The 19,738-nt window shown below is 36.0% G+C and overlaps 1 protein-coding gene across 2 annotated transcripts in view; it reads right to left on the bottom strand.

Annotated features, from left to right (window-relative positions):
- Positions 1-10,835: 10,835 nt before the first annotated feature.
- LOC117663683 (peroxisomal membrane protein 4) overlaps positions 10,836-19,738 on the bottom strand; it is a 28,792-nt gene continuing 19,889 nt past the window's right edge. The window contains exons 2-5 of one of the 2 annotated variants that reach the window (XM_087889227.1): positions 17,115-17,284; positions 15,497-15,559; positions 14,007-14,205; positions 10,836-13,024 (exon numbers count right to left, since the gene is read on the bottom strand). In XM_087889227.1, coding sequence (XP_087745353.1) covers positions 12,761-13,024; positions 14,007-14,205; positions 15,497-15,559; positions 17,115-17,227 — 639 coding nt within the window. In that variant the 5' untranslated portion in view covers positions 17,228-17,284 and the 3' untranslated portion in view covers positions 10,836-12,760. The remainder of the gene's footprint in view (positions 13,025-14,006; positions 14,206-15,496; positions 15,560-17,114; positions 17,285-19,738) is intronic. The other variant, XM_087889228.1, reaches the window with a different exon arrangement.

Here is a 19,738-nt window from a genome sequence, read left to right as displayed (position 1 = left end):
GTGAGCAAATTACCCATAGATGAAAATATAACTAAAGAAAAGACTAGCGATCCCGTGCAAAATTTTGAATGGCAGCCATCTTGGATTCATCAGCCCGCCAAAATGACTGACTCAGAACCAATCAGAAAGCAGAGTTCAAAATGGCTGGCGCGAAAAACTCTACACAACATAAAAAAGAAAAAAGAAAAATTCTACTCATCAGAAGAATCCGATACAGACACCGAAGAAACATCAACCAAGCTACAAATCGAAGCAGCTATGAAAACACTCTTCGCAGCCCTCGGCCCGAATTTAAAAATTACAAAAGAATCAACGAAAGTACCAAAGACAGTCAATCAAATAATAAAGAAAAGACAAACTACACGATCCAATAACGAAGACACAGGAACGAACACACAAGTGTCCCAGCATCGATTAAAGTCTACTCCGATCCGACCGACAAGAGCACTAACGCCCGAACCCAGCGAGTCTTGCAAGTACTTGCCCACACCGCAGACGCTTCCGGGAACCAGGAACCTCAGCCGAGACGACTACGACGAAAAGAAACAGATCCCGATCCACACCTGGACACCTAAGGTTGAGCCAGAAAGCGAATCTTCAGAGGAAGAGCACTACGAGGGAGCTGCAGCGGTGAGACCCTTCCCCGACAGCTTCAGGAATGAAATGATCCACGCGCATGCGCAAATACGCCCAGACGAACTTAGAGATAATAAAGAACAGAGGGAACCATTCAGACTAATCGCGAGTATCCCTACACCATTCTGCAATTATCAGCATATACAGGACCATGGACAGCCACCAGCTGTAAGTAATGCAACAAATAACATTGGAAATTTGCCTAATGATTTTCCAAAATTGAGAATAGATGGTGTTAACTTACAGGAATGGAGTCAGCAACTCCAGGTTGTTTTCTTAAAAGAAAATTTATTGTTTTTCATAACTAACCCTCCTAAAAAACCATGGACACTGAAATTGGACTGCCTACATCACAGAGCATTTTATTTACTAATCTCTAGTATCTCACCTGCTATTTATCATAGTATTAAGCATAATTTAACTGTCTCAGAAATAATTCATTGTATGTTTAAACTGTTTCATAGTGAAAGTGTGGCAACCACAACTAGAATGTCTAAAAACTTTTTCTCAGCCAGGATAAAACCTGGGACTACTATAAGTGAACATCTACTATTACTAAACACAACTAGAGCAGAACTTCATTTAAGGGGAGAAATAATATCTGACCAGACAATGAAAAGCGTTATTATTAACTCATTAGACTCATCATGAGATAACTTCATATCACATCTAGACACAATTAACTTAGGCTACCTATCTATAGAGAGTTTGTCAAACAGATTAATTGCTGAAGATAATTTGAGAAGAAGCCGCTACAGTGTACATAAAGAGCATAGACAGATCAAAAGGGTAGTATTCCAAGACAGGCATCAGGACACAATAGGGTGTTATAACTGTGGGTCTAAAGAACATTATAGGAGAGACTGTCCAAAACCTCCTAGAGAGAGACAAAGACATGACACAAGAAACAGATATCATGATAGACAATCATCCATTGACAGATATAGACACAGAAACTCACCAAACTTTAGAGAACATAGAGGGGGCAGAGACAACTCAAGGGACAGGAAGTCCGGATCATTGTACGGAATAGATAAACACACAATAATCAAAAATCAAGACTCAAAAGACAATGCTTGGCTCATTGATTCCGGAGCAACAAATCACACTACACATGATAAGAAAATATTATCTTCCTTCTTCGAAGATAAATTTTTAATTAAAGTAGCTAACCAAGAGGAAGTCCAAGTTGTTGGAAGAGGAAATATAGATTTACCCGGTCTAGGGAAAATAGAGGGGGTACTATTAATACCCAAAATACCTCACAACATTCTCAGTGCAGTAAAGCTAAGCAGGGAATCAAACATAAATATAATATTCTCAAAGGGAAAAGTAACTCTAGAGAAAAACAAAATGAACATAGGTAATATAATTACCAAAGGAGACCTACCATACTTAATTACAGAAGAAAAATGGTTACACAACATTAATGCAAGGATAGAAACTAACACTAACGTAGAAACAGAAAATGATATAGATAGTGACAATGAAGAACATGAACCAGAACATGATGATGAAACTACATCTGACAACAATACACACATGAACAGAAAACCCATAATTGGAAAACCAATTCATGATGAATGTGCACACATATTACATAGAAAATTAGGACATGCCAGTTTTCCTGTAATATAAAAAATGAGTGAACATGCTGAAGGTGTTAAAATAAAAGACTGTAATAATTACCTGGAGTGTTCAGTATGTAAGTCTTCGAAACTGAAAACTAAACCCAGACCCAAAAAGGCAACAAGGACATCAAATCATATTTTTTAATCTAGTACATATGGATCTAGTTGGTCCATTAACTCCATCAATTACATACAAAAAATGATATTTTCTCACTATTGTAGACGACTTCAGTCGTTATGGTTTTGTCTACACCTTAAGGCATAAAGATGAAACATTTCAAAAATTTAAAGAATTTTATAAACGTGTAGAAACACAACATCACATACAAATCAAACAAATCATGACAGACAGAGGGTCTGAATTCATGTCAAGAGAATTCTCTCAGTGGTTAAAATCAAAGGGAATGTTACATTTCACCTCTAGTCCTTTCTCTGCTTTTCAAAATGGAGTAGTAGAACGACGAAACTCGACACTACAAACTATGATTAGGTGTACATTAGAGGATGCAAGTTTAGGTAAGCATTTCTGGTCAGAAGCCCTGTTATATTCCAATTACACACTCAACCGACTTTGGTCTAGCGTCATAAACAAAACACCATACGAATTGATGTATAGTAAAAAACCTAAGATAGCCCACATGCATGTGTTTGGAGTTACAGCAGATGTACATATACCGAAACAATTAAGGCGTAAGGGGGATAATGTGTCCAGAAGGCTTAGATTCATGGGTTATGAAACAGGTACAAAAGGATATAGATTTATTGACAGTAACAATAAATTCATAATCTCTAGAACTGCTGTATTTCACGAACAGACCAATTGGTCCAAGATACATCTCAATGAAATACTCCCAATAACAAGACCCAGTATCAAAACACAAGGTAAAACAAAACAAGAAGAACAAAATTGTGACACACAAAAGGACAATACCAAAACGTGGATAGGAAATTGTCCCAGAATCAAAATAGATTCATTAACACAAAAGGAGGCAAGATATTTACATGATAATAATGATAGACCAGAAAGAACAATTAGAGGTAACAGAAATCAAGTACCTGAACGATTTAAAGATTATATAATGCACATACATAATGAAACACCAACACCAAACACTTATGAAGATGTATTAAAACTCCCTTTGGAAGAAAGAAACAAATGGGAACTAGCCATGGCCAAAGAAATGGACAGTTTACGAGAACTCAACGTATTCACTCCAGCACCAGTCCCAAAGGATAAAACAGTTATAAGCACTAGATGGATATTTAAGATTAAAAATTTAGAAGAGGGTAACACACTATATAAAGCAAGACTAGTAGCACAGGGTTTTGCTCAAAGATACCCTGAGGATTATACCGACACATATTCTCCCACAGTGAGAACTGAAAGTGTTAAAACAGCTTTAGTGATAGCCTCAGCTCTTAATCTTGAAGTTTTTCAATATGATATACAAACTGCATATCTACATGCCAAACTTGATAAAGAAATTTATGTAAGAGCTCCACACAGCAAAAACACAAATAGAAATGACACATGGTTACTGAACAAAAGTTTGTATGGATTAAAGCAATCCGGCAAACGTTGGTATGAATGCTTGGTTAACGTACTCAAGACCATGAACTTCAATGCCACAATGGCAGATAATTGTTTTTTTGTTAGAAGAGAAGGTGAATCATTAGAATTTGTATTAATTTATGTGGATGACATTTTGTATATTGGCAAACATAAAGACAAGAGAGATATTTTTGTACCAAAACTAGGAGAACATTTCTCATTAAAGTCATTGGGGAAAGTAAATAAATATCTTGGAGTACACATCAGTAAGACCGAGAAAGGATTTATCTTATCACAAAAGGATAAAATAATTGAGCTCTTGAACAAATGTAATATGAATAATGCAAAACCTTGTGACACTCCAATGCAGACTGATTTCATAAAAAATATGAATGAATCATCTCCTGAATTTAATGACAATACGCTTTATAGATCTGTTATCGGTTCTCTTTTGTATATTGCTAATTGGACCAGACCTGATATTGCTCTACCCCTTAATTTGTTGTCAAGATATGTCAGTAAACCTCTAATTTACCATTGGGAAGCAGTTAAGAGAGTATTGAGATATTTGAAACACAGTTTAGATTTCTGTCTATTATTAGAACCAAATAATGTTAAAGAGCCTAACCTCACTTGTTATGCTGACTGGGCAGGTGACACTAAGAGTAGGAAGAGCACTTCCGGTTATGTATTCTTCCTTAACAACTGCCCAGTCTACTGGTATACTGGGAAACAGAATTTGGTAGCTACTTCAACCACTGAAGCAGAGTATATTTGTCTGTCAAAAGCATCTAATAACCTCATCTGGTTCAATGATTTATTGACTAATGTTTGGAAAAGTCCATCACAACCCTTCACTATATATGAAGATAACAAAGCCGCAATAGAAATATCGAGAGCAGACGCTATTGGCCAAAGGTCTAGGCATATAGATATCAAATACAAACATGTAAGACAATTATCTGTAAATGGGTTCATCAAAGCTATTCATTGTGACACTACAGAACAAATAGCTGATATATTGACTAAACCTTTACAATCCAAACAACATAAATATTTAACTTCAAAATTGTGTGTTCAATATTATCCTAATTCTGAATGTAACTATTGTTGTGTGTCGAATTGGCATTTAGAGGGGGATTTGTCATGTATAAATAATGCCTCTTTCTTAAATGAAAGAAACACATATCCATAGTGTGTCAAGAGTTAACTCATTCTCTCCTTTCTAATGTATTCCTCACTAACCACTCCCCACTTCTAATCCCGCCTCCCTGGTATAAAAGATGATGCACACTCATTCTCCTTGCTTCTTTCTGCAATCACTCTGTGAATAAAGAATGCCTTATGTAAATAAACTATCTTCTGTTTGAATATAAGAAGTCTGAATTTATTATTGAGTCTGATCCTCGAATTACGGCAACACTGGTCTACCCATTTATTTTCTTTTAACACTGATCAGCTGTATGGCGGCCCTTTGAAGCCTGGCAGCAAGAGTTTAAACAGTTTTTTTCCCTCTAGCCATCAGCTGGGACTCAGGAGGCAGCAATAGATTGGGGGTGCGGCCAAATAAAAGATAAGAATAACGCGGGGTGGCGCGGGGGGTGGCGGGGTGGCAGAACCGGTTCGGTGACATCATATTGTCACCGCTACCGGCTCGGGAAAACCGGGCCGAACCGGGAGGAACCCACCACTGTAGTGATCAGTAGTGTGAGATCTTGCGCTACTGATATGGTGTGATCTTGCGGTACTTTAGGCCTCCATTCTCTGCATGCTCACCAAAGATCTGAAGCACCAAAACAGGCCAAGAAAGCAAAGGATCTCTAGATCTTCGCAAAGTGAGTATCCACAGGCCTAGTTCCTATGGGAGGTGTGGGAGGGATTGGCAGGGCGAATGTTGCGGAGCCTCTGTAGTTGTTCATCAGGGTGAACAACTGCATGGTGCTGCAACATTTATAATTTTGGGACTTGTTCGTAAACCCTAGGGGACGCTTATCACATAATTTTGAACGTTCGCTAAGGGAACGCTTGTAACCCAGGGATTACCTGTACTAGCATTTGTATTTGTCCTCTTTTGTGCTATAAGATAAGCTATTATTTCATATGACTTATCTTTTCCCTCCTGTTAGGATTGTATATGTGATTAAAAATAAGTTTAATACAATATTGTATTTTTTTTTAAAGATGGCTCCTAAGGAAATGTGCCATTGCAATGAGGGTAGGGGGTTTGAGGGTTTTATTTAGAGTAAGAAAGAGATAGATTAGAAAGGGATTTTTTTATATATATATAATGGGGAGAGTAAAATGCATAGGGAGATTTAAGCCAGGAGTATTGGAAAGCTTAATGAAGAAGGGAGAAGGAAACAGAGAAGGTAGAAAAGAACATCATAATTGGAATAGCTGGCCTTGCAACAAATGGAAATGGCATGGAGCCAGTGAGTGATAAAGGCAGCAAATGAAGAATGGCTGTTGAAAGTGAGACTCCAGTATGCTGTACTTGGAAGCAATGGAGATGGCTGTGCGGCTATCATTAGAGAACTGCTCAGAAGAAAATTGGCTAAACAGAGAGACAAACTGATCCAGACAATAGTGAGCTAGTGGTTTGGCAGCTTCTGTGAACTATTTGCTTTGTTATCAGGATGCACTTGGAAGCTTCAATAGCTATGAAGCTATGAAGATCTCCAGATTTTGTATTCTGGGAGGATTATTGAACAGGTGTAGTGTTGGGTCTGCCACCTAGAGAAGCTACCATTCCCCCAACTTCTATATTGGAGAAAGCCTATTGGGTGTTACAAAGTTCAAGACGGAGGTACATGAGAGCAATATTTACTGTAGGTGACTATAAGGTGTAAACAGCAGGAGAGAACTATCAGATGGCTGCTTTAGAATATGGAAGTGGAGTGTTGCTTTGGAATTATTCCAAATGGAATAATGTGGAGCAGTGTGGGAGCTTCAAGAGGCCCACATTGTATAGTGGTGTACTTTGTGAAGACCAAGGTTGTGAATAAGGTCCTCTATCGCTTAGGCTGTAAGCTAGATCCATATCAAGCAAATAGACTATGGCTGGCTTTGAAGGAGAGTTGGTGCCAATCTGCATTAACAAACGTTACCATGTTTTCTTTGTATTTTTATATTTCATATTTTCATTCTGGATGTTATTGTGGTAGGAGATAAAGCATATAAAATTATATATTAAAGCAAATTTAATTGACGGCTTCAGTCATTTTGAATAGAAGTAGATAACATGGTTAGTGTGTGTAGCTGTATTGCAAGCAGAGTTATAGGCAGGACAGCTGCTTCTAATGTGGACATTCAACTGCTCTTTATACCATTTTAATGAAGGCAGCAGATGCTAAATTACAACTGATATTCACATTACAAAATTACACAATAAGGATCTTGTTCAAGTGTCTTTAATTTAAAAAGTTTAAGGTACTGTGGAAATTTTATATGGCATCCCAAAAACTTCATTTTAAAAAAGGAATCTAATCTTTTTGAACTATCCTTTTCTGCTCAACTTTTTTTAGTTTTCCACATTTGTAAATTCCTTTATATTTAATGTGGGGCAGAGTTATTGTTTTCATGTTTCTTACATTAATCTGTAAATTGCAGGTTATTCAAACTATAAAAGGACAATTAAAATATAAAAATAAAGATGAATAGCACAGAATGCAACTTAAAGCAAATTATTTATATTTAATACACACCACTCTGATATCAAACAAAGGTACCTATTTGACTTATTGTTCTATTACACGATTAAACCTACATTAAATCTTTCTTCTTAAACTGAACCAGTCATTAGCCTGTTTATATATTGCATTAGACCAGTATTTCTTAAAGCAACCATTTGAAGTTACAACAGCTTATGACCAGTCTTCACACTTATGATCGTTGCAGCATCTCCACAGTCATGTGATCAAAATTCAGGTGCTTGGCAACTGGCATGTATTTGTAACAGTTGCATTGTCTTGGGGTCCCATGATCACCATTTACGACTTTCCCAGTTGGCTTCTGACAAATAAAGTCAATGGGGTAAACTGGATTTGCTTAACAGCAGTGTGATTCACTTAACAACTGCAGTGATTCATGTAATTGTGGCAAAAAGATTATAAAATTGGGTGTCACTCACTTAACTGTCTTGCTTGCTTGCTTTATTTACTTATTTATTAAACTTCTGTGTTGCCCATCTTGCTTAGAGGCAACTCTAAGTGGCTCACAATCAACATGCTTAGTAATGAAAATTCTCTTCCCAATTATGGTCTTAAGTCAAGGACTATCTGTATAGAATTTCTAAGCCAGCCATAAGTTAAAATCAACAAATCTTAAAGTTGCCAAGTATTAGACTATGCACCATGTTTATAAACCACAGTGGTCATGTTCACCCATTGCATTAAACCAAAATCAAACAAACCAGATTTTATGTAACTTGATGTATGATATAACATAAAATGTTTTTTAAATATGCATTTCAATAAAACTAAGATTTCTCCCCTCCCCAAAAAAAGAATTTCAGTTAATTATCAAAATGAGCTTAACTTCATGAACTCAGCAAGCCTAATGAATGATGTTACATTCCTATATTGGTATGTAGTGCCCATGGCATTTATTCTTTCAGGATGAATCATTTAGATGACCTGTACAGCTTTAAAAATGTTTGGTTTGAGAGAAAGAGAGTTCAGTCAAGACTCATAATCAGTATCTTTTAACAGCCAAGATTATTTTTTAAAATGCATTTGCTGCACAAAATATGATCAGTCTTGTTTCATTGCAAGAGAGGAAGAGAATAGGTAACACCCTGGATATCCCACACACTTCAAGAAGATAACCTGTTCTGTGAAATATTTAAGGATAGGTAATTACAGGTAGTCCTTGACTTACAACAGTTCACTTAGTGATCATTTGAGGTTGCAACAACACTGAAAAAAGTGACTTATGACCATTTTTCGCACTTATGACCATTGCAGCATCCCCATGATCACGATTCACAGTCAGATATCTGACAACTGACTCACATTTATGATGGTTGTAGTGTCCCGGTGTCATGTGATCCCCTTTTGCAACCGTCTGACAAGTAAAGTCAATGGGGAAACCAGATTCACTTAACAACCATGTTACTAATTTAAGAACTGCAGTGTTTCACTTAACAAATATGGCAAGAAAAGTTGTAAAATAGGGCAAAACTCACCTAACAAATTTCTCAGCAACTTAACTTCTGGGCTCAATTGTGGTTATAAGTTGAGGACTACTTGTACTGTATAGCCATTTAATATTTCTTACATACAAAAATATGATTAGCTTACAACAGCCTGAAAAAGCCTATATTGGAAAGTATATTTTAAAAATAACTTTATATCTACCCATATGAAAACAGGGAACAAAAAATAGAATAGAGACTTTTCCAGTGAATGGGGGAAATCTATTATCATAAAAAACACATGGCTATTTTCCAAAATGTCTAAATTCAGGAATACACGTAGAATGGCCATTTGCTATTGCCAATATGAAGTGTTAAAAAAATCTAAGGAGAAACTTCCATGACACCCACAGAAAAGTTCCTCTATTAACAAAAAAGTACTTATACATTCTTTATACTGTTAAATGATTTGTTCCATTAGTTAATACTATTTGAGACTCTGCACCTACAATATCAATTAAGATCCACAAACATGTCAGAACCTTCACATCAGGGAGCTTATGTTAAGTAGTGTTTATAGATAGTTAAGTGTAAACATTGATAGGGGAAAACCTTATTATGGAGTATCTTTGAATTATGTAGGACATTGTACTTTTCCTATTCAAATTAGGATAATGACTTATTCTAATCTTCCTCATTTTCTATTTTATTTTTTTAAAAGCTACCTTTACAGCATTTCTAGATCTATTTTATTCAGTTTAAATAGTATAATTAATTCACTCAATTTATATAGTATCAATATAGCAGATACTTTTTTATATTATTTTATTATTTTTTTGGAAACATTTTTCATGGCATATTAAATAAGGATGGATATTTTCTCAGATCAGGAATCCAGATCTCCTGTTAAAATGTTCTCAATGTAAAACCTTTGCTGAACTGCTTTTAACACAATTCACATATGCATCTGTTTTGATCTTCAGGGCTGAGATAGTTGGTACTTGGTTAATTTTGATGGGACAGGCGGCCTGGGAGCTGGATTTCCAAACGGTCGCCTTATTCTTTTTGTGTTTCTTTCTTATTAGCATGAAAACCAAACAGAATACTTAGCTTGCTAAACAATACAATTTGAAAGAGTGAGGAATGGAACTTATGTATCCAAGAGTCTTTGGACCGACCCATTACTTCTAGTTCACTTCCCTAGCACACACCAGCATTGTTCAGTCACATTAGTGGCAGAAGGGATTCGACCTCATCTGTAAGCTATAGGAACAGTAGTGGAGTGATCACATATGATTTGCTTTACAGTTCTGTGCTTTGTGTGAGTTCAGACAGGGTCTTAAAACAATATGTTTTTTTAAGAAAAGAAAGTTCAGTATTACTTTGATGACTGCAGCCCAAAAGAAACACAGAAAAAGCTAAAATCTATTTGAAGTACTGGTTAAAAATATACTGATCCTTCAACTTTTAGAAGAATCCAGAAGAAATACTGCCCATTGTTTAGGGAGAAGGCAGCAGAAGGTATCACTGCATGAAAGCAATGATGTGAGAAGAGAACCAATAAAAGCTTAGGGCAGACATTGCCCAAAATATCAATAATATCCTGAAGCAGATTGGTATTTATTCCTTTGAACATAAAACATGATGTGATTGTGATTTTGGAATAGTGGCTTTCAAACATTCGTATGAGATGAATTCAGAAAGAAGGCAATAGATTTCCACAGATTATCTGATGAGAACAGACACAGAATGGTGCAAGATAACAAATAGATCAAACAAGCAAAGTAAAGACATGCGATAAAAGCCACAGCAATATTGTGGTCCTATAAATTAAATACAAAGCTTCCAAGCAAGTTTTCAATGATAAATAAAAACTCAGTACAACAGCATAACCAATAATTTTAATGCCTTATAATCAGTCTTGTTTTGGCTTTTTAACCAAGGTTAAAGCATCCTGTTTCAACTAAGACTCCAGCACATACAAAAGTACATTTGTTTTTCTTCAATTAAAAAAAGCTGCTTCAATTTGTGTAATGATGTTTAAAAACAGATTTTTCACTATACTGATTGTATTAAAAGTGATTACTCTAAAATGAGATTAGGATAGCAGACATTTTAATTTATAAACCTAACTTTTTAGCAGCAGCAGCAGTGTGTGTGTATGTCCAGTGAATGAGGCCACCTAGTACTATTCATGACACAGAGCAGGTGTGCCAAACTCATGACGACACGTCATGTGATATATCACAACTTTTTCCCCCTTCGCTAAAGGGGGTGGGCATGGCCAATGTGTGATACATCTGGCCCATGGGCCACGAGTTTGACAACCCTGACACAAAGAGATGAAATTATGAAAAGAAATTAACATTTTAGGAAGATCTATGCTTGCTATGCAAATACATTTTGCAAGATCTTCCATTTCATCTATAAGTCCATTTTTTTGTTCTTTTACAATAAGAAATCCACATTGCTTTTCTGTGCATCTGTACAAGATTGGAAAAGACCCAGAAAGACTAGCTTTAGTCAGTTCACATGATTGGATTATAAATATTTGGAACATCATTCCTCCAGAAATAAGATTGGCCTCTACCCTGATGCTTTTCCATAAGGTCTTGAAGACATGGTTTTGTCAGAGGGCTTAGGGACCCCGTTCTGAACCAGTCAAATGGCTTGTCTGATTTTGTTGTTACTGCACTAAAAAAATGTGGATTTTTAAAGTTATACACTGCCTGGAGTCACTGTGTGCAAGTCAGGTGATCATATAAATTTGTTTAATAATAAATAAATTTCAAAAAATGCAATACACAGTTATCTGTATTCATTAATAAAAGAATAGGATAAAATCTAATACTTGATTTGGCACTTTTGGTGGATTGCTAAACAGAATTCTACCTGTTGACTATATGATCAGAGTATGACAACTGCAATAATAGTTCTAGCTATGCATGATTGCATCATTTTCCATCTGGTAGAGCTTCAATCAAGAAAAAGTTTTTTAGTATTCACTCTTCCCCCTCCCCCACCGCACACACATCATAACACAGAATTTCACAACAAGAATAACCTATTTGACACCCTTCCTATGTTCACCATACTATCTACTCTCTTCTTTTATTTTAGAAACCCAAGAAATAAAACCTAATTTTTCTCTATTTGTTAATGTTACTAAATCTTAAGCATTTTGTAAGATGGTGTACTTTAAAAAACCCAAATTTTTGTGTCATGTTTATGCAACTGAATTTAAAAAGTCCATATTTTTTTTAAAAAAGCATCTTTAAAATTTGTTTGATATGTTATCTACCCCTATAATCTAGAAAAGAGGTATGGATAAACAAAACAAGCAATAACACTTCCAAGTACCATAACTATAGACCAAGATCATTATCAAATGATATCCATCATGCAGAAAATTTGTTTACTGAAGAAATTTGTTTGTTGCTGAAGAAATTGTAGATGACATTGTGCACCTAGTTGCAAAAGTTACTTGCGTCATCTGATCCTTCACTTTTAACATTTAATTCATGTTTCTTGATTTTAAAACAATTAAGAGATATTTTCCTCAGCTGATAGCATAGCAGGGGAAACTGTATATCTTGAAGAAAAAAGGAAGAAAACATTTTGCTTGTAAAATACTGTTTCAAGCTCTAATCAACAGAAATCAGCAATTTATACCAAACATTGTGGACAGACTTCAAGTAGACATTCATATCCATTGTTAATATAAAGAAATGTTCAGTATTGCAAAGGATGTTTAGATATACATCTTTTTAACTGCCATTGGAATGTGTTATTATCCAAATAACAGGATTATTTGGTAGTAGATCTTTTATTATGTACAAGGAAGTCAGAAACATCATGCCAAACATTACTGTCGTCATATAGGTAGGTCATAGATGATTGTAGTGATGGTTGTAGAGTGTGCCGGTGATACTCAAAGAGCCAAAGAACAATCCCCCAAACCATAGCAGCAAAAAGTGGGAAGGGATCTTGTTTGGGCTGTGGGATATAACCCTTCTCTACTGCCAATTGAGACAAGCCAAACAGGATACGAGATAATAAATACATATTTACCTGTTCAGGAAAAAATACTGAATTAAAATTAGGCAATTATCACAACAGGAAAATGAGATTACTTGAAACAACTTTCAATTTAGGAGATCAACAAATTCTTTCATACCAAAATCAGTCTTTAATTTTAACCAGCCTGCTTGCATTTTAATAAGGTTCAGCAAATATACCTCTATTCCCAATTCTAATGCTAGAAATATGAGCTGTAAATCAATCCTTTCCCAGTTGCATGGAAACAATGGTTTGTTTCTGGTTATCATCTGGTTTCAAAAGAAATGCAACTGTACAAAGTACATTTCCTAAAAAGCATCCAAATTATACCTGGATTTTTTACAATAAAAAATCAACATGGATAGGCATTCTTCTGCCACAATTATCTACCACTGTGAAGTATCAATTGTATTTTTTTTTCATCCCGGAAGAAATAATGCTTCTCTCAATGGGTTTACCATTTGAATAACAATACTTATATTTTGTTAAAATGTTCATTGTGTGTGGTTAGCAAATAGATAGCAGATATTTTTTATAGCAGGGCCTGCCCTCTGGAATAAGATTGCCCCCAAGACCCAAAGGGACCCCAGTCTACTATTGTTTATATGAGCTGTGAAGACTTGGTTCTTCACCCAAGCTTTTGGTACAGGAAAGTGAGACCCCTCACTTCATTCCACTTGCCGCCTTTTATCTTTTATTAATGTTCTTGTAATGTGATTGTTGTGATCCATCCAGAGTAGTTGAGAATTGGGCATCATACGAGCTAAACAAATTATTATGATTACTAATCCCTTTCTTACAATTTGCTAGAGTGAAAGAAAGAGGCAAAAGAATTGTATTCAGATAAATTCACTACCCCATCTACGGCAGATATGCAAAAATTAATAATGGAAGAATGTGATGGTACAATTTACTAAATTTCCCTAATTTCCCTTTCATTCTTCATTAGATCAGTAGAACCATAAATCTAACACAAAACAACACAGTTGCTTACCTGGCTGTTAATATTATTATTTTCCCCAAACACTAACCAGCCCCCAATGAACGCTGCGAGGAAAGACTGAAATGGAACCTTCTTTCCTTGCATTCGTGACTGCATGGCCATCAAACCCTTATAAGTGAATACAAAATAGGCCAGGTTTTTGGAATGAGTATAGGTAGCTTGAAGAATTGCTTTCAATTTTTCCTTTAGGCTGAAGGGAAGAAACAAGGAACAATTATTACACATAATATTATTTCCCTGAAAATATTATAAATCAATTATAATATTTATTGGTCATTGATTCTGATGTACATTAAAAAGTAACAATGATCTTCATTTCACTTTCAGAAAATATTAGAAAACTAAAGCCACATAAGTCAATCTGTTTCTAATAAAAGAGCATGAATATGTTTTCTAGTCAATATAGAGATGTACTCAAATGTTCATAACTTTTACAGTTTGTGGCACTTTTGAAAACATTTATAGTTGTATAAACTATAACATTGGAATTAACATTGAATTAACAGGCAAAGAGTGGCAGTTAAGTTAAATCTGACATGACTAAGATTGTTAAAAGTATTAAAAATTCAAAGAAGGAAATTCTACTGATATCTACTACCTCAATTCTATTATATTTAGTCAGGAGAACATTTATAAATCCATGAATCTTCAACTACAGAGTCACATTAACAATGGATAAGATTGCAATGATATTTCTACATAAGGGCTGATATGATTGCATCATAAACTGCATTGGACATAGTGAAACTTGCTTGAGAATATATATGCAAAATTGTATTGTTAGATTGCCATCATAGCCCCCCCCCTTGATTTCCTATAAAATGTTGTTTCTATGCATAAATATCCATAAAACAGTATTAAATATATTTATAGTCTGATTTAAGTAAAAAAAGGATGACAATCTCTTCTTTTTCTGTCCTAATATATTTAATTCAGTGAAAAACATCCAAACAGAAACATTAAGAATGCAGAGAAGAAATCACAATGCGTACTAAGACTACAGATAGCCCTGGACTTACAACCACAACTGAGATCAGAATTTCCATTGCTAAACAGGGTTTTTGTTGGGTCATGCCCAATTTTATGCCCTTATTTGCCACAGATGTTAAGCAAATCACTGCACTTGTTAAGTAACTCAAAGGGTTGTTAAGTAAGACTTTCCTTGTTGGAAGCTGGCTTCTGCTTCCAGAAGACTGCAAATGACAATCAAGTAACCCCGGGACACTGCTACTATCATAAATGCATATTGGTTGCCAAACACCCAAATTTTGATCATGCGAGTGTGGGGATGGTTGTAAGTGGCTGTGATGATTGTAAGTGTGAGTATCAGTTGTAAGTCACATTTTTCAGTAATGTCGCTAAACTAATGGTTGTAAGTGGAGGACTACCTATATTTAAGAAAAACATACACACAAACAAGGTAGGCTTCTTCAACTTCTATGACATTAATCTGTAAGTGACAGATGCTGTGAGAAATGTACCTTCCACTTTTGAAGAGAAATGTCATTACCAAAGCATGGGGGGCACGGACTTTGGCTCCATAACTGCCAAAAATAAAGAAAATGCATAAAATTGTCAGTAAAATAAAGTTTAATGTGTGTTTGAATGCAATTATTGCAAGTAAGCAATACCCCAATCAAGAAACTGCCAAAAAGCCCTCAGTAAACAGCCCAACCAAAGAATCTCTAAGACTTCCCCCACCCACACAGGCAGGCAGGCAAGACACCATAATATAAACTGTCAGAAAACAGCACTCTTTACCTGCACTGATTAAGTTACCTAGTTAAGGTAATGAAACGCCTACAAGAAAAGCAAGCTCAGAGAGCACCAAGGCCCCATTAATTATTGCTTTATGTAACTTGGGGATAGAGTTCTTGGATGACAAGAACATCTTGTCAGCCAAGATGACAAGGCATCTTGCACAACTCCTTTGCCTTGTGTATTGGATATAAATTGCACAAACAGGTTGAGTTTGCTCTACACTGCTTGCCTAATATGGCACATAAATCTGAATACTCACATTTAGTGTACCACTAAAACAATGTTCTGAAACCTCTTCCTCACTTTTAACTTCTTAGAATACTCGTTATTATCATGGGGGAAATGATAACTAATGCTTTGAAAATATAGAGACAGCCAAAAACAGGAAGATAATCTTGTTCATAAGAGAACCACAGAGTTTGTTTTGAAGTATCGCCCACTAGAAAAGAAACTTTACTCTTAACACCAGAGATGATTTTAAAATATCTAGCCACAATGTTGCAGAAGCTGAGATAGGTAACTACTAAACAATGTATAAAATAACAATTGCTTTATTAGAATGATAGTTGAATGAATGGATTTTGGAGATATCTACAAGAAGAAAACAAAAAAGCATTTATCGGTAAGCATTTAGTATGAATGATTAAAAATGAAATCTAGGTGTATCCAGACCTTAGAAGGCATTACCTAAGCTCACTGCTGTTCTGTAAATTTATATATACAGCAATGTTTTACCACAACACAGTATATACTGAACCAATACTGTCCTCTAAAAGGAAATGAAAACTCAATCTAATAGCAGACATATTATCACTTGGTCAGTAATACTTCTTTGAAGTCAACCATAAGAATTTTGAAATGAAATGCAGATAAAGCATAAGAAGCAAACGTGCTGATATATACATAGCCAGGACCACTTTAAATTATTTAAATTACCCCAAGCTGTCAGTCTGATCGTCACTCAACTTAGCTGGTGTCTATAATTTGAAATCTTATTTACAGAAGATGGGAGAATCTGTCATTAGATTAAAATCTTATACCTGCCCACCCAAAACGTCACTTACACCTATCAACAAAACACATCAGTAAAAAGGGTCGAGTTATTATTTTCTCACTACGAGGCAATCTATTGCAGCATCCCAGAAAGCGGGGGGGCTATGAAGGAGAGCGAAAGCAAAGACAGCCCAGCCAAGAGCAGTCAACTGCAAATCTGCTTCCTCCCGCTCAATTCTTAGTGAAATCAGCGTAAATACTCGTCCCTGGTCGCCAAGATCGCCCCTGCGGCGATCGTTTCGGAACAGGAATGCGAAAGAAAGACGGTCCCCAGCTCAAACTTACACCGCTCCGTTGCGGAAGCCCTTGAGCACCGCCAGCGTGGCCTGATATCTCCGCTGCTGCAAGAGAGAATTGACGGTGTAGAGCAAAGTCTTGAGAATCGTCTGATCGCCCATCGCTTCAGCCTTGACACTTGCGATCTAGCAGCCGGTCAATCCGGGGAAACAACTCGACTGAAACACAAAAGGCATAGAAGTAGAGCTTCAGGAAATAATGTCCAAGCGGAAAACCAACCCCTGAATTTTAGTTCCGCTCTAATTTTATAAGCTCGCGAGAAGATTTAAGTTATAGACAAAGAAAAATGTACCGTCCTCTAATTACAACTTCTCCTTTGCCGGCCATTCAAGCGGCAATTCAACAATTTCTCTCTAGTCTGCATTTTTAAAAGAAGAGGTGAAGTCGGTCGTTTAAGAACTAGACCAAATAGTATTAATAAAGCACAGCATTTTCAGAAGGCATGGCATCACACTTGTCATTCTGAATATTGTGGGAAATTAATCTATTTTGCAGAAATGTAACATCACTTTGTCTTAAATCCCTAATTTTACAATATGGACTAATAATTATGGTCTATATTGTCAATGGATTGGATATGATTGGAATGGAAGATTACCAAATCCCAAGGATTAAATTAGATTGGAAATTTAAAACACACAGAGAGAAATACATAGACACCAAGAAGGTAGTGTAACCTTATTGCTGGTATCCTTACAATTTATATTGACTGTTTCCTAATATGATTTCATTGCTTTTTTGTTCCCTATGACTAAGTGTTGTACCTTATGATTCTTGATGAATGTATCTTTTCTTTTATGTACACTGAGAGCGTATGCACCAAGACAAATTCCTTGTGTGTCCAATCACACTTGGCCAATAAAGAATTCTATTCTGTTCTGTTCTATTCTATTCTACTGACAAACCATTTTAAAACAGTGTCAAGAAAACTATATGGGACTGTTTTATGACTTTTAATAAAAAAAATGTTTGTTGAAAAATATTCTACCAGACTCCTGACTTTCCCCCCATGAAGTTAACCAGAGGTTAACCAGAGACTTCCTTTTTTATGTTTTCATATTTTCATTTGTAGGAAGAAATATCCTTCTGGGTTCAACTCCAAGTGGGGAAAAAGATACTAGAAACATGGAGACTGCTTGGAAAGATGGTTTAATGGTGGACAGGATCACATGGTTTGAGTTCCTGAACAGAAAAGGCGGAGATGCTGCGAGTCCCGCGGTTTTATGCCCTCTCTGGCTTTGAATTTCCTGGGGCCCAGAGAGAGTATCCTGATTGGTTGTCAGACTCCCAGGGGGTGGGGGGGTCTTAGCTAGCCTTGCTGACTGATGTAATCTTCCCAGGTGCCATGTGGTGAGTTTCTGTTGCTAAATGGGTCCTATTGTGTTAGTTTCTGTTGCTAGATGGGTCCTATTGTGTTGCAGATGATGGTCCATTGACAAAGACGGGAGGGAATTGAGTTTCTGCCTCTGGCCCATTGACAAAGGGTGGGGGCAGGAAGATGGGAGCTACTTCGTCTTTAAAACATGCTTCTCCATTTCTCATCCAGAGAAACATAATATTTTGCCTTTTTAATATTTCCCAAAATATTTCATTCCTCTAGGAAAGGGGTGGGTGCTAACTTCTTACACATTTGTGGCAGAGTTTTGTTTTCAAAAGCTTGAAAGTGTTATAATAACATGAATGAAAAGCAACACAAATTCCTCTTTGCTTATAATTTACTTTATAGGTGAAGCCAGATTACATGACACTGAATTCATTTCTTCTCATTATTTATGAGTATGTTTCATTTTCACCCTTTAAACAAGATTGTGTTAAGAGTAAACAGGTAGTTTATATGAAAATAGGATATTTCACTGCTTTTCTTGTCAACCAAGTACTTGATATCTGTGGTGAACAAGTGGAATTCTTTGATGTTGGTTTGAGAAAGATTTCCAAGTAAAATATGTTTTGACAGAGGATAGAGTGAGCTCCTAAATCCCTCCCAGGCTTGGAGTGCCCCTCCAGTGGATTAACCACAATTAGTTTATAAATTTGTCAATCTGATAAAAAGAGTTTTTAGCACAATTAGTCAAAAGGCATTATAGAGAAAGGCTGGAAGAAAAAATGGAATATAGATTGGACAAAATGCAGATCCTACACTAATTCACTGAATTTCATAGGATCTCTTGGTCATAAGGCTGAATTATTTTATGGATTTAAGTCAAGAGAGATGGTCATGTCACCCTGCCCTCTCTGATAGATCACAAAGATGTTAACAGTTCCTGCTGGCTCAATATGTCTTTATTAATAAGTCATGCTTATCAAAATGTAGACTTTGCTTTGATAGGGTGCATTTCCATTTTCTGGGAGGGATTTAAACTTTCTGATTCTTAACAGTGTTATTCACTTAGATAATTTTCCCATTACTCTTTAACACTTGGATTTCTTTTCAGGGCTGGCTTCCTTCCCATGGAGGCCATTGTTGAGGCTATACATAGTGGAACATGAATATTGTCTTATAGCAGTTCTGAAATAACATGAGCTCCATAGCTGAAAGCTAGGCTGGTGAGCATCATTTAGAGTTGCATGTTCTGGGTGTTTCAGAAAATTACTCCCATAATGAAAGTCTCATC

This window comes from Pantherophis guttatus, chromosome 3, assembly GCF_059756535.1.
Source record: "Pantherophis guttatus breed Tessera chromosome 3, ASM5975653v1, whole genome shotgun sequence".
Lineage (NCBI taxonomy): Eukaryota > Metazoa > Chordata > Lepidosauria > Squamata > Colubridae > Pantherophis > Pantherophis guttatus.
This window is presented reverse-complemented; position numbering and strand designations above follow the sequence as displayed.